General features: G+C 44.2%; 1 protein-coding gene across 2 annotated transcripts; it reads left to right on the top strand.

The window, feature by feature from the left end:
- Positions 1-5,043: 5,043 nt before the first annotated feature.
- On the top strand, positions 5,044-13,920 carry RPN10 (regulatory particle non-ATPase 10). 2 transcript variants are annotated; one of them, XM_086821645.1, is made up of 10 exons: positions 5,044-5,174; positions 5,270-5,383; positions 5,458-5,563; positions 5,689-5,803; positions 5,937-6,146; positions 6,240-6,567; positions 6,782-6,914; positions 13,205-13,311; positions 13,419-13,484; positions 13,596-13,920. In XM_086821645.1, the coding sequence occupies exons 1-10, from the start codon at positions 5,163-5,165 to the stop codon at positions 13,638-13,640; spliced, it is 1,236 nt and encodes a 411-aa protein (XP_086677771.1). In that variant the 5' UTR covers positions 5,044-5,162; the 3' UTR covers positions 13,641-13,920. The 2 variants fall into 2 exon arrangements, with proteins under 2 accessions (XP_086677771.1, XP_086677770.1); XM_086821644.1 differs by having other exon boundaries at positions 6,779-6,914.
- The last annotated feature ends 1 nt before the right edge of the window (position 13,921 follows it).

Genomic DNA, 13,921 nt, shown 5'->3' with positions numbered 1-13,921 from the left:
TTTCCAATAGTCTCATCAAAACATGTGGGTTCTACAACCTCCACAACTTTTGTCATAAATGCATAGTGATGTGCCACATAACCATCATAAGTCAACCTCTGCACAGGATCTTTGACTCTTCCAGATCTTCGTAACTTTGCATTCATGGCTTCCATAGCCTTCTTCACACCAGGTGTCCTCATTGCTGGAATCCCAAGCTCCTCATCAAGGCTCATCTCCGAGCCACTAAAATCTCCATCAACAAGAGAATGCTCTGCAGAAATGTCAAGCATACCAAGGGGCTCAACCACTTTCTCTTTGCCTTTATGTGATGTACCAACTACATTTTCACGACTGGTATTATGACGCAGCCTGCCACTCTATAGTCTATCAACAGTACCGTTGGATGAGGACTCTCTTGGTCCACTCAATGACTGTGATTGCTAACTTGCATTATGTGCAACCACATTTCCACTTACATCAGCCTCAACAACATCCTTTTCAGCAACATTCCAGCTACTCATCTCATCAAATACAACATCCCATTTCGCATTATGTGGAAATGTGGTTGCATTATGTGCAACCACATTTCCACTTACATCAGCCTCAACAACATCCTTTTCAGCAACATTCCAGCTACTCATCTCATCAAATACAACATCCCATTTCGCATGTCACTCTACTTCTTATAGTAATCTGTCTACACATGCCTAGGCTTACTACAATAAAAATAGCCTTGTGTATCATTATGCTGCCTTTGCCAATTACCACGACCTCTTTGGCTTCCTCTGCCTCTAAACTGGCCTCTGCTACCTGTATGTTGTTGTTGTGAATCCTGGGATTGTTGCAGTGCTGACCATAATTCTGATTACCTGTTCGGACACCACCTTGGCCACGTCCATGACATCTACCTCGTCCTCTACGTGCACTTGTGTAGAAGACATGTTGCTGTGAACTGGCCTCTTCTACCTGTATGTTGTTGTTGTGAATCCTGGGCTTCACCAAGGTGTCCCATGCCTCCATAGGTGACTTGGCATCCTGTATATGCCCAATCATAGTGTTATGTATGCTGATAGAAAGCCAATACATGACTTTCCTTTCTCCTTGATTCCAATCCTTGAATTCTGTTATATCTGCACAGCAGTTGGATTAATCTCCGGTATCTCCGGTGCCTCTTCATGTTCACCTTCAATGTAGTCCCAGTAACATTTTCCTATCAAGAAATTTATCAATCTAAACCTCCAAGCATGGAAGTTGTTATGTCAAGCTTCTTTGCAACAATCTAGTTTATTTCATCATTTGACATCCTTTCTATAACACAAATTTACCAGCAACAGTACTCTTGCTTGACCTGCATAAACTGTTGTAATATTCTCTGATGAGAAAGCTCCTCAATCGGAGTTCCTTTGGCGGTGCCTCTCGAAGAGCTCTTGACAAGGGTGTAGTAGCCAACAAAAAGGGGGAAGAGTAGATGAAACTCTTACACTCGTATCGCTTCCCTTGCTTCTCTTGCTTGCCGCTCAACCCTTAGCATGAACCAGGCTCTGATTCCATGAAAAGATGCAGGGGAGAAGAGAGCATGAGGTCTTGCAAGCACACACACACTCACACAAACCCTAGAAGAGAGCACACAAGGTGAGAGGCTGAAAATTCTTCTTCTTCTTCACTCAACAAAAGAGGTCTACAAAGAAGATAAAGTGACTAACACACATAATAGAGTATATAGAAGTGGTCCATAATGTGAACACGCTAAGAGGAGTGGGTAGATGTGGACTAGTCGGTGTAGTCCAACTATAGAATCTCTGGCAAAGATATGTCGGTGCCAACTACCAAACCCGCCAGTGATATAAATGTCGAACACTCATGCAGGCGCCTTGTGAGTGTCAGCTCATGTTGAGCTTGACATCTTAATACTTGTTCCAAGGTTTTTGGTGTCTTGTTTCATGTTATCAACTTTCTTAGGGGGGCAAAATGGCTCTTTTGAGTGGTTTCTGGTGTGAACACACTTAGGGACGTGCTTTGGGTAGGCTGCTTTTATACAATGTAATGGGCACTTAAAAAACCAAGATGGGACTGCTCAGGTGATTAGCGAGGGTGCCTACTAGTGCGTAGAGCTCAATTTCGCGAGCCAAGGGTACTTGAGTGTGGACAACCTTGAGGGCTATGCGTGATCTAGTATGGACGAATAACAAATAGGAAGGTTCGTTGAAATTTGAATTTAAATGGCCATTGGGCTGGATGACTCTACTTTCAATGATGGTTACTTTTATCTAATTGGTTGGGTGCACGGTAAAAGGTGCCACATGTGGGGTGAATCCCAAATTACGAGTGTGAGGACAAGCTTGTGGATGAGTAGGTGTGCACTTATGTTGTTTCTTTGCTAGGACAACTTACCAATGCCTAATGAATATGTACACTAGTGTTATCATCTACATCACTACGTACGTACGTGGAGCTCGCATCCACGTACGTACCTTAAGAGGGATTCCGTTACTTAAATAATTAGCTGTGCCTATGCAAGAGGAGAGGCAAGAAAAGAGATGCCTTAGTGTATGTGCATGTGCCAAGACAAGCACCTTAGCTCAACGTACGTGCATGGGGAGAAATTCAAGGTACCGTTTTTGTTAGAGATTTTGATACCATGGTCACTTTTATCCCATTGGGATTTTCCCCATGGCCATCCAAGTGTGAATGGATACCTTATGCTGCTTATTTATACTTTCTCCTTCGTACTTGCAAAGGTCTTCATTTGTATCCCCTTTCAGCTACTCTGACACTCTACAACCTTGTGTTCTTGTCATTCATTGAGCATTGTGTATATAGGTTCAACTCCATTGTGAGCTAGCAGCGGTATCAAAGTAGGACCTTTGATTTTGGCTATGGTGTTTTTCTTGATAGAGCTTTGGTTTCTTTACAAGCTTTTATTGAAGCTTCTCTTGTAGACTTGGAGCTTTATTGACTATGAAGAAGGTGGTTGTAGTGTTTTCTTCTAATAGGAGCCGGATTCTTGGTGTTGAGCAACAGTCGGCATCTTTAACTTAGCTACAACCATCTCTAATAGTTGGCTCCATCCCAACTAGCTGCAGTCAGCTTCAACATCCTACTTCAATAGTAATTGTTAATTTGAAAATTGTATAGCAATCGGTTCGTGGGGTTCTTCTTCACCATCACACAACAATCGGTTTTTAACAGCCTTATCTACTACAATCATGGTACAATGCTAACACATGTTTTCTCTAGTCTATCAAAAAGTGTCACCTGACAACCATCTCTCTGTCAATCGTGCTGTCACCCATGAGCTAACACATGGTAAATAAGTAATTCAATCACTTAATGTAACTTTTGTAACCACTAGCTAGGTTTACAATCACCCAATCTAACTTTTGTAATCACTAACTAGGTTTACAATTGCCCCTTGATTCTTGCATTAGTTAGATCAGCTATCTAATCTTTGCAATCATACAATCAAGTCTAGTTAAATCGATAATCCAGCTTTTACAATCGCCCAATTCTCTTGCATAAATTGTGGGATTCAACATGATTTAGGACTAGTTCAATCGACAATCCAACTTCTTGGATCGTCCAATTCAATATTTTGATTATATAATCTTACTGCTTTGATCGACAATTCAACTTTTTGATCGTGATTTAACTTCTTCGATGATCGAGTGATTCAACTTCTTCAATCGCATGACTCTGCTCCAGACTTCGATCGCTCAATTCTATGTTAACAATCGATCCAGGACTTCAATAATCCGATCCATGACTTCAATTATTCGATTCAATCGTACTTCAACAATTGTACGATCTAGGACTTCAATCATCCGATTCAACTGTAGACAAATGTAAACTTGCAGATTTTTCACAGACTGATAGATCAGTCTATCAGTATTTGGTGACTTTATTTCAAGCTATTTCTAAAACCTATTTTCTCATATTCAATAGTAGGCAAGTATGGCTACTAACTCATCCAATGATTTGTTGGTATTCTTTCAAAAGAAGATAAGTTAGATGGTTCAAATTACTCCCTCTAGAGTTTCATGGTTAGAAATGTCCTTACTACCAAGGGTTTATGGGTGCTGATCAGTGGTGAGATGAGCCCCGCCTTGGCACAAATTCTTTTGCTACTTCTCAATGGGGTCAAGGCTAACAGACCCAAAAACGCCCCTCAGATTACTGCTACTGATCAAAGAAGATGAGATTTTAATGATACACAAGCTTTGGCATTAATTGCATTGTCTATCAAAAGGTCAATTGTTTTGCATATTAGTTCTTGCAAAACTTTTAAACTTGCTTGGGACTATGGCTAAAAATGATGTAGGAGTTGCTAAAAGGTAGCTTGATATAATAACAAAAAAATGCAAGAGAAGGGATCCATGAATGAATACTTAACTAAGTTGCAAGACTTAAGAGAACAGCTTCTTGACATTGATGAGATCATTCCAACAAAGAAATGCTTAGCATCACCCTTAACTTAGTTGCAAGACTTAAGAGATTAGCTTCTTGACATTGATGAGATCATTCCAACAAGGAAATGCTTAACATCACCCTTAACTCTTTGCATGAATCTTACCTGGGTTTTAGTACTTCCATCTCTGGCTTTCTTTAAGAGGCAATGCAACCCCTCTTACCTATTAAGAGCTTATTGACTATTGTTACAGGAGGAGTAGTCCATCCCTTATGAGAATTTAGAAGAAAAGAACTGGTTGCCCTAGCAAAGGCAAGAGTGGAACACCATCATACCCGAGAAACGGAAGACAAACATGTTGAGAGCCGCACTAGTGAATGAAGGTAATCGTCCAAACATAAAGGCAATGAAAAACCCTAGGTGTCAGACTGTAGCAATTCAATGTACACTAAGGCACGACAAAGCAAGCCACACCAAAAATGGTAGAACCACCTTTTTAGAAAATATTTGTTTTTTCATGCTTTAAAGAAGGCGAACTCTAAGGTTCTTGGAGTGGAAGGCCAAAAAGCGAGAAAAAGCATGAAATTACAATTAGGTGGCAAAACCGTAGGCTTCAAGTCAAGAGATTTTATATATATTAAATTTTATACATTTAAGTAAATATATTTATATATTTATACTGTATTTGGTTGCGTAGCGATCAGAAGAGACGCCTAGGGTAACGCAGAAGAAACTCAGCGGAAAACCCACACCTTCATTTAGTTTCTCCTTCACAATGGTGCTCGAGGTAAGGAGCCATAGCTCTGCTTCTCTTCGCAACTTCAACAAGCCTTTCTCTTGACAATCGTCGCATCTTTGTGTTTTTTTTTGTTTTGGTCCAAGGCTACTATGATCTGCATCGACAACTCCGAGTGGATGCGCAATGGCGACTATGCTCCCAACCGTTTCCAATCGCAAGCTGATGCCGTCAATCTCATTTGCGGGGCTAAGACACAGGTGAGTCTGAAGGCCCTGGCCCTGAGTGGTGGCTTTGCCCTTTCCCTTCCCTTTTCTCACCTTTGTTTTTTCAGTCGCACCCCGAGAATACAGTAGGCATCCTCACGATGGCGGGGAAGGGAGTACGCGTACTCGTGACCCCAACAAGCGACCTCGGAAAAATACTTGCGTGCATGCACGGTACGGATCCCTTAGAATTTTTACCCTTTTTGTTGCCTTTTTTTGGGTGGGGGGGTGTTAGGTTGGGGACTCGATGCCCTTTGAGCTGCTTACCTTGGAGCTTGATGTTTATGCCTGCATCTTAGGTGTGGAGATCGGAGGGGATGCAAATTTGATGTCTGCCGTGCAAGTAGCCCAGTTGGCCCTTAAGCACAGGCAAAACAAGCATCAGCGTCAAAGGGTTGTTTTGTTTGCTGGAAGGTACTGCATTGTTTTCTATAGATGGTGCATGTGCCATGGATCCATGGGTCATTTGCATGTATTGGCATTCCATCGGTGAAGTTGGCTGGTCTAGGAATCTTTTGCTGACTGTTGGGCTTCGTTCTTCCTGCAGTCCAGTTGTTGCTGACAAGAAGACTCTAGAGACCATTGGAAAGAAGCTTAAGAAGAGCAATGTTTCTCTGGACATAGTCAACTTTGGAGAAGAAGATGATGGGAAGTCAGATAAGCTTGATGCCCTTTTGGCTGCTGTGAATAGCAATGAGTCTAGCCATATTGTGCATGTTCCAGCTGGCTCGAATGTTCTTTCAGATGTCTTGTTATCGTAAGCTGGATGAAGAGCATTATTACGTGTACATCTTATTGCGCTTCTCTATTAAGTTGTTGCTTATATGATTTTGATGGACATTGGATGCAGCTCCCCCATTTTCACAGGTGATGGAGAAGGAGGCAGTGGTTTTGCTGCCTCTGCTGCCGCCGGGGCTGTTGCGGCTGCAGCAGCTGCTGCGGGTGGTGGAGGTGGATTTGAGTTTGGGGTGGATCCAAATCTGGATCCAGAGCTTGCCCTTGCTCTGCGTGTTTCCATGGAAGAAGAGCGGGCTAGACAAGAGGCAGCTGCCAAAAGAGCTGCTGAAGCTGCCTCTGCAGCAGCTTCTCAAGATACACAAGCTAGAAGTGTTGCTGATGTTACAATGTCTGAAGCAACTGGCAGTACTGCAGGTGCAGGGAAAGGACCAGATTTGATGGTAATTTGTTGTCCACACCATTAGTTTGTCTCTTTGATAAGCATTGCAAAGTTGTATGCTGCAATCTAATATTCTATCCACTTTGTGTGTCAAAAATAATAAACCGAACCTTGCTGTATGGTGCTTGGTTCTTGGCATTTAATTTAGTGAAGTTGTTCAATGTGGCCATATGCATCATTGATTGGGTTGTGGCTCTATTCTGCTGTGATAGCAGGATGATGAAAACTCTCTTCTAGAGCAAGCCCTTGCAATGTCTATGTCTGATGGAGTAGTAGCTTCTGGAAGTGCTGCCGCTGGAGACACAAGCATGGCAGAAACCGGAGGAGAGGATCAAGACTTAGCATTTGGTCAGTATTTGAGTGAGTGGTAAATGACATGATAAGGAACTTCATTTATGTGCTTGATAAAACAACGTAGAGACCTTAAAGCATCATGAATTGGAGTTCGTAAAATGTGAAATGATATGGAGTATTTTGATGGTTTTTCTATATAAAGTTTTTTGCCTTTGACACACAACGTTACTGGGAAAGAGGATCAATTGAAGCAAAGCAAGAGTGAGGGATGCTAGATTTCATGATAAAGCAATAGAGAGAGATTGCTTGATTAGTGAGGTTCATGGAATGAAACATTGGTGGGTGTTAGCATCACACACTTGGAAACCCCAATAGGGTTATCGACCGCGACTAATCGTGGTTGATGGCTCTTCTCCCAGCCATAGGCTCCTTGATGGAACCACCCTTGAGCCTGAGGTCAGATTGCCGTGAGTTAGCCAAGCATCGACATTGTCCCATGGTGTTCCATACCATCAGACCACTTACCTGCCTGAGCTACTCCGGCCTTAGGATCCTACACGCTTTGATAGTCCTCTCTACCGCGTGGATACCCCCCATAATAATCATAAGTGAGCCCAAACTCACTTATATAGTAATAATATTATTGGTCCACTGCCTTTATTATTAAGCTTTTAGCCATTATAAGCCTCTAATTAGCTTTTTATCTAGTCTGGGCCAATTTGGACCTCATCCTTGCTAGCCCTAAGCCGCTTTGGTGGGTTCTATTAGCCCCTACGCTCGGCTAAGCTCTAACCCTAACCTTGTGTGATAATCTTTACCGCATTTAACATTGGTCCAAAGGGCAATTCGGGACGTAACATTATCTCCCCCATCTATTAGATTCTTGTCCTCATGAATCCAAGTAGGAGAGAGTCATCTGTAAGTCTAATCTTGAATTCTTAGACCCCACTATATTACATATTCCCTTTAAGGTAACTTGCTTTCTATCCAATTTCATCTTGACACAAAGGTTGGAATGAAAAAAACTAAAATGCAATGAGTTCCATTGAGTAAACCTTACCCGCCAATCCTCTCCACAGTTCAACTGTCACGCCAAACTATGTGTGCCAGTGCTTGCGGGTAATCACTAGCTTCTACCGTGTTGCAAAGCTTTCAGTGCCTCCCGTGTCAACTTTTCCGCCTCATGCATAGATTTTATAACTTATAAATTTTACATTTTAAAAAAAGGAAAAAATGGTAATACTTACCACTTGTTCACACGCCACACCACCGAGTCAACAAACAACACTCCACGGTACAGTGGGGTCGTCCCCGTCCAGTGTACTGGCACAGCATAACGGGCAAACACACGCAAACAAGTCATGCAAAAATAAGTTTATGCATGTAGACATAAATGCATGTGCACATGTAATGGACGAAATCTCCCTTTCATGAAACTTGTACAAGAAATTCCTATCAGGCACAAAACTGGCACGACAGAAAAATAAAAATGTCATGGTCTTCTTATGGAGTGATAGTCCCATAGGTAAGATGCCATCTTGGCCATACACGGGTGGCACCAACAGGCTCCCGTCCATACATCACGAAGCAAGTCACACACGGGTGGCACGAAGCTGGTTCCCGTCCATGTGACGCAGCACTGGTCACACGGGTGGCACTGTTGTGGCTCCCGTCCATGTGACACCAAAAGACTGGCCCTTTCATATGGGACACTGGCTTGGCCCCATGTGAACATGGCACAAATTTGGTCGCTCTATGGAGTGAGTTCCATAGAAGTGGCTCCAGAAATGGAGATGGACCAAATGGTGACAGACTCTGACACCACATGCTTGCAAAGAGTCTCTAGCCGCCAACACATGCGATCCGATCCTCCTTGAAGGTTTCTCCATTGGCCGTAGAGGGTATGAATGATGTTTGTCTAAATGGAGTGGATGGACTCAGATGAGGGGGTGAAAATGCCTTCAATGGCATCACTGCAACGGGCCCACCATATATGCCATGTAGTAATGCTACCCATCTCTGACAAGTGCTTCGAGACCAGGCCTTTGAAGATAGGTTGGGAGTAGGAATTCCATCTATACAATAGGACAGTTGGAGAGCTTTGACCTTGTGCTGTCTTCTTGTAGAAGAGGGCGGGATTGGCCTCTGTCACTTAGGGTATTGGCCTCGGTTGATAACGTGCAAAGCAACTTGCACCATCATGTAGAGGTGAAGAATTCTCTGCCAAGCCTATTGAGCTCTAGGATAGTCCCAAAGGCAGTGCCACTGTGACTCTAGGGGGTGGCTACAATGTGCACTGTGTCGGACAAGATGCTAAAATAGGCATGATTTAGACAGAGGAGAGAGAAGAAGAGAGAGATTGGTGTCAGGGTTTTCTTGTATTTTTATATGGTACAAAAGGTGACATGACTGTTTGTACATGGTTGGGCCCTTGGTCAGCCCCAGAGGCATATTTGCTTGGGATGCAGGTCGGCCAGCACTAGGTGCTGTCGGCCTGCAGTGGACTTGAATAAAGGGACTTAAAAATCTATTAAATGCTCAAACCCCTTCCTTATATGCATGCGCTTGGTGGACTGAACTGTGCTGGGGTTGCTGTCGACTGCATGTTGCCGACTATGATGCTCTGGGACCTCCTATGTAGGCTGTGGACAGCCCTTCTAGGGCTTCTACTATTGCTGTCTAGCCATCAATGCTTGGGACAAGCGCTCATCTTGCCTTTGGGACCTTCTCATGCTTCTTTTACTTCTCCTTTATGCTGTCCATGCTGAGGTAAGACTTCTACATGCCATTCATGCTGATGTGATGCTGCTAATGATGATGAGGTACTGCTATTGCTGATGCTAATGATGTCCTAATTGATACTTAACCAAGGATTAGGATTGTTCATGATGAAGATTAGCCATGGCATGGACGTGCACATGACAGGGGGGCCCTTGGCCATAGAGCACTAGATGGATCTTCACAAAGAGCGGGCTTGTGGCTTTAGCCAAGCTTTTGAGGACAGATTTGCAACCGGTTTATTACGAGGTTGGGATCATCTCAGGCCGGCCCTCCAGCAGTGTGTTCCAGTATTGCCTTTGTAAACACCTCTTGCTACATAACATGATGGTCATTGTCTGAAGTGTCTTGTTGCTCCCTCGACCTTGGGCACTTGGATCCTACGGCCAAGCCATGCGGTGCAATGCAAAAAATGGGGTACTCGGATTCTCCTCCTTGTTTGCGGAATCATACCAAGTCCACTCTCCCAGGTTCCACTGGAGGCGCGTGATGGGCCAGCTCTCCCAAATCCATGAACGCCAGAGTCTCTCCGTGGCCACCTTGGTCGGGGGTGGGCCAATGTGCATGAAATCCGATCACCCTCACCCTTTGCAACGTGCATTCCCTGAAGTCCTCCAAGGGGGGACTCTGCTCTCACTAATATGCCATGAGGTCCAATCGAAAAGGTGATGAGTAAGGCGGAGCTCTCATCCGCACCATGAATTGCCAGGAGAATCATGCATGGTGAACACTCAAAGCCACCGCGGGGGAAGAGGGTCAAGGATCAGCGTCGGCCACTCTGGAGGAATGGAAGAGTCGATGTCGAGGTTGAGTATGTCCCTGCCCCAGATCCCAGTCAGGCTCCTCTCCTGGGCTACTTGGGCAGCTGTCTAAATGTAAGCCAATCTCCAAGGGACCTAGTAGTTCAGAGCTCCCCAGATACATGTGGCCGAGCTCCTAACACATGACCATTAGGTAGACGGAATAGGGGTTCTAGATCAAGGGCCATCGGAGACCCTCCTCGGAGGCTACTAGTAGTTCCAAGGCACACTCTCTCAGATTTCTAGAAGATGCTATGGGACAGTGTTTGATCTCGGAAGATCACTCTTTTTTTGTGGTTGCTGGCACATAGGAGTTTGGCGGTAGGCACGTAGTTGGCCATTGTAGGTAGACCAACATCATGTCCGATATGTGGCCATCCCGAGGAGTCTCAAGAGTCTCATCAACGTTGTCTTTGGGATTGCCCAAAGGCTCAGTTGGTGTGTAGATTCTTTGCATCTTACTATGGACAGGGCCTCTTTCCTTACTATTTCATGGGGCACTGTTGCTTGGGCCATTGAGGCCGAGGTTGTCATGGCTTACAAAGAGGAAGGTGGGGGACTAGCCCTTCAGGTCTTCCACCTTCGCATTTCGATAGTGCCAGTCCCAGTCCCAGTCCCATCTATTGGTCATTGGACTCCTAGTTCGGGCCAGAGATGGGACATTTGTAGGAGGATTGCCGCATGACACGTCTGGAGAGGCTTGATGCAGTGAAGCCATTGAAGGCAACCACACCCTGCCAGCAGAGTCCATCAGGAGAATCTAGCTCGACATCATACATTGTCACCATTTGGTCCCTTCACCAATCTTCAGTGTTTTAGACAATGGGCGGAACCAAGGTGTGAACGAGGATCTTTCCACAGAAGAAAGCTGGAGCTTTCCACGACAAAATTTGGCCTGAAAGATGCTTTTTGAGCAAAAGCAGTATGAATTTTATTCATCCAAGAGGCTTACAAGGTTCATGAGTTAGTGTGTTAACACACCATTAATACCAGGGTGGACATATTATTTACTTGGACATGGACAGGTGGACAAAAGGGAGGTGCCTACTTCAAAACTTGGACTACAAGTCTGAAAAAAGCACCAAGTTGATATTTTGGGCAAAAGTTAAGCTATTTTGGTAAAAAGGAAAAAAGCACTGCAAAGATGGCTAATCGAGTTCATTAAAAGGGGCTGAGCTCTCTCTCAAAAAGCATGCGCCTATTTTTTCAGCAAGTCAGGCAGATTTCTCTCTCTGTGTTTCTCTCTCTCCTTCCACCACACACAGACAGATTCGTGAGGTTCTCCGCCGACATGACACGCTCCCATCACAGAGGCCGGACATTCACTCCCTCAGATCGCTTTTGGCCTAGGCGGGTATCGTCATTAGCTGATCACAGCATATCTCACTCTACACAGGAGCATTTGTTGATCACATGTACTGTCAGATGTTTTCGTTTTACTTTTTCTTTCAGTTTTCCATGGCTCAATATATCCATGGTACCATTGTATTACTTTTGGTCTCATAGACCCTTTCTCTCTTGCACTGAGGCAGTAGTTGGGCAGCCCTTTTCTTCCTCCCTGTTGCGCTGGCTGAACAGCATACAGCTCTGCCTCTCACTTGCGCAGGCCGTACAGGGGAGTACAGTAGCTCACCTCTCCTCTTCTTGCACAGGCCGTACTGAGGAGTATCAGCCATACTGCACTCCATCTCCTGCATACGCTGGTCGTACAGGGTTCAGCGGCAGTGCAACATCCTCCTCCTCTGCTGATACTGAGAACCATTCGTGTGCCTACAGCCATACATCCCTACATCACTGGTCCACATGTGTGAAGCCCAAGAGCTGGTTTGAGGCCTGCTTTAGGGCCTTCTCTTTGGTGACAGTTTCTCAGCTATTTGGAGCTGAGTTGTTTTCTCTCAAGTATTTGTGGAAAGATCTGGTGCGGGTGTAAAAGCTTCTCATTCAATAAAGATCATCCTACAGGGGGCTGGCAGTTCCGGCTCAATGCGGTGTTTTTATATTGTGTATTGTTCTTGCACTGTGTTATCTTGCTCTGGGTTTGGTATCTGAAGTGTTGGTCTATTTTCAATCGTTCCGGGTCCCCTATTGGTGACATACATACACTTTACAGCTAGTGGGGGAAGCATCAGGGTGGTTTTGACCGAATGTAGAAGCGTCGGGAAGCCTTCTTGAGGCTCTGGTGACCTGGTCCTTTCCTCACAAATAGTGGTGGTGAGCCCACTTGGCACTATAGACCACTTGTGTGGTTATCCCTCCCCCCCCCCCCAAAACAACCCACCCATTGTCTGAGCCCTCGTAGAGTGGCGAGCCGGATGAGAAGTGCATCCCTCCCCCGTTTTGCTGTTTTTTTTTGGTAACTAATAGAAGGATCTTGTTTTTTGGGGTATCACCTTTCAATTATTGCTTCTCTCTCGTAATGCTTTATTTTTGGCATTCATCTGGATTAATCAATGGGTCTCATGTATTAGGTGTTATCCAAGCTTTATTTGATGGGTACTTCTGGGAGTTTATTTTGGTAGTCTGTATGATAATGTTTGGTGCTATGGGCCTTAGAATTCAGGGAGGAAAGTAATTTCAATGGTTGTGGAAGCATGGAATTGGAGGCGTTCTGTTCACACAAAAGTGTCATTAATTAGTAATACTTGACTGTCTTAGTTTCATTTGCGGCTTTTAGATCGTAACTTTTGTCCAAATATCATAATCGATCTTCGTTACATGATTAATTGTCATAGGCTTGTTTTGACGACTCGTGAGATTTCTATGCAGCTCTACAAATATCCATGCAGGAGGCTGCTGCTGCATCAGATGGAGGTTCATCTGAAATGAACAGAGTTCTGGGCGACCAAAGTTTTGTCTCGTCAATCCTGTCTTCGGTAATGTTTACACGATTAGATGTGCATTTAAAAACTTGAAAGTTGGTGCATCATTTTCTTCCTGCAATAAACGAGTGATCCTTTTTTTTGGTGGGTGGGTGGAACAGCTTCCTGGAGTTGATCCCAACGATCCTTCTGTGCGTGATGTGCTGGCTTCCCTGCAGTCCGAAGATGTAAGTATTATCTTATTTGAAGGTCATTGCAAGTGACTTAGGCAAATGCCAAAAAGTTGGCACCAAGGAGATTTGATTAATCATCATGTTGACCGTTACTCTTTGTTGTAGGAGCGTAAAGCTGCAGAGAAAAAAGAGAAGGAATCAGATTCTTAATCATTTTTTAGCATGAAGATTTTTTAACCATGTGCTGTTGACCTTAGAGGACGAGTTGATGTTTCGAACTGGTATGTTACGGTTACCAAAATGATTTTTGATGGCACCTCAGCGATGTGGAACTTGAAGAGATTGTACCCTTGTGGCATATGCTTGCTTTAAATGCGTGTAGTTTTGAGGTCTTCTGCAGGCTCACAAACCTGATGGTTATATACTCCTGACCTTTTCATTTCATTACAGTAACTTCTATATGAAAAGCTTGGAACTTTTTGTGCTGCAAC

This window comes from Cibotium barometz, chromosome 27, assembly GCF_041138505.1.
Source record: "Cibotium barometz isolate CiBa-2024 chromosome 27, ASM4113850v1, whole genome shotgun sequence".
Taxonomy (NCBI): domain Eukaryota; kingdom Viridiplantae; phylum Streptophyta; class Polypodiopsida; order Cyatheales; family Cibotiaceae; genus Cibotium; species Cibotium barometz.
This window is presented reverse-complemented; position numbering and strand designations above follow the sequence as displayed.

Excerpts from the sequence above, each read along its gene's own strand:
- RPN10 (XM_086821644.1), top strand. Across the intron at positions 5,804-5,936 it reads GTTGTTTTGTTTGCTGGAAG|TCCAGTTGTTGCTGACAAGA; the intron begins GTACTGCATTGT and ends TTCTTCCTGCAG. Across the intron at positions 13,485-13,595 it reads CTTCCCTGCAGTCCGAAGAT|GAGCGTAAAGCTGCAGAGAA; the intron begins GTAAGTATTATC and ends TCTTTGTTGTAG.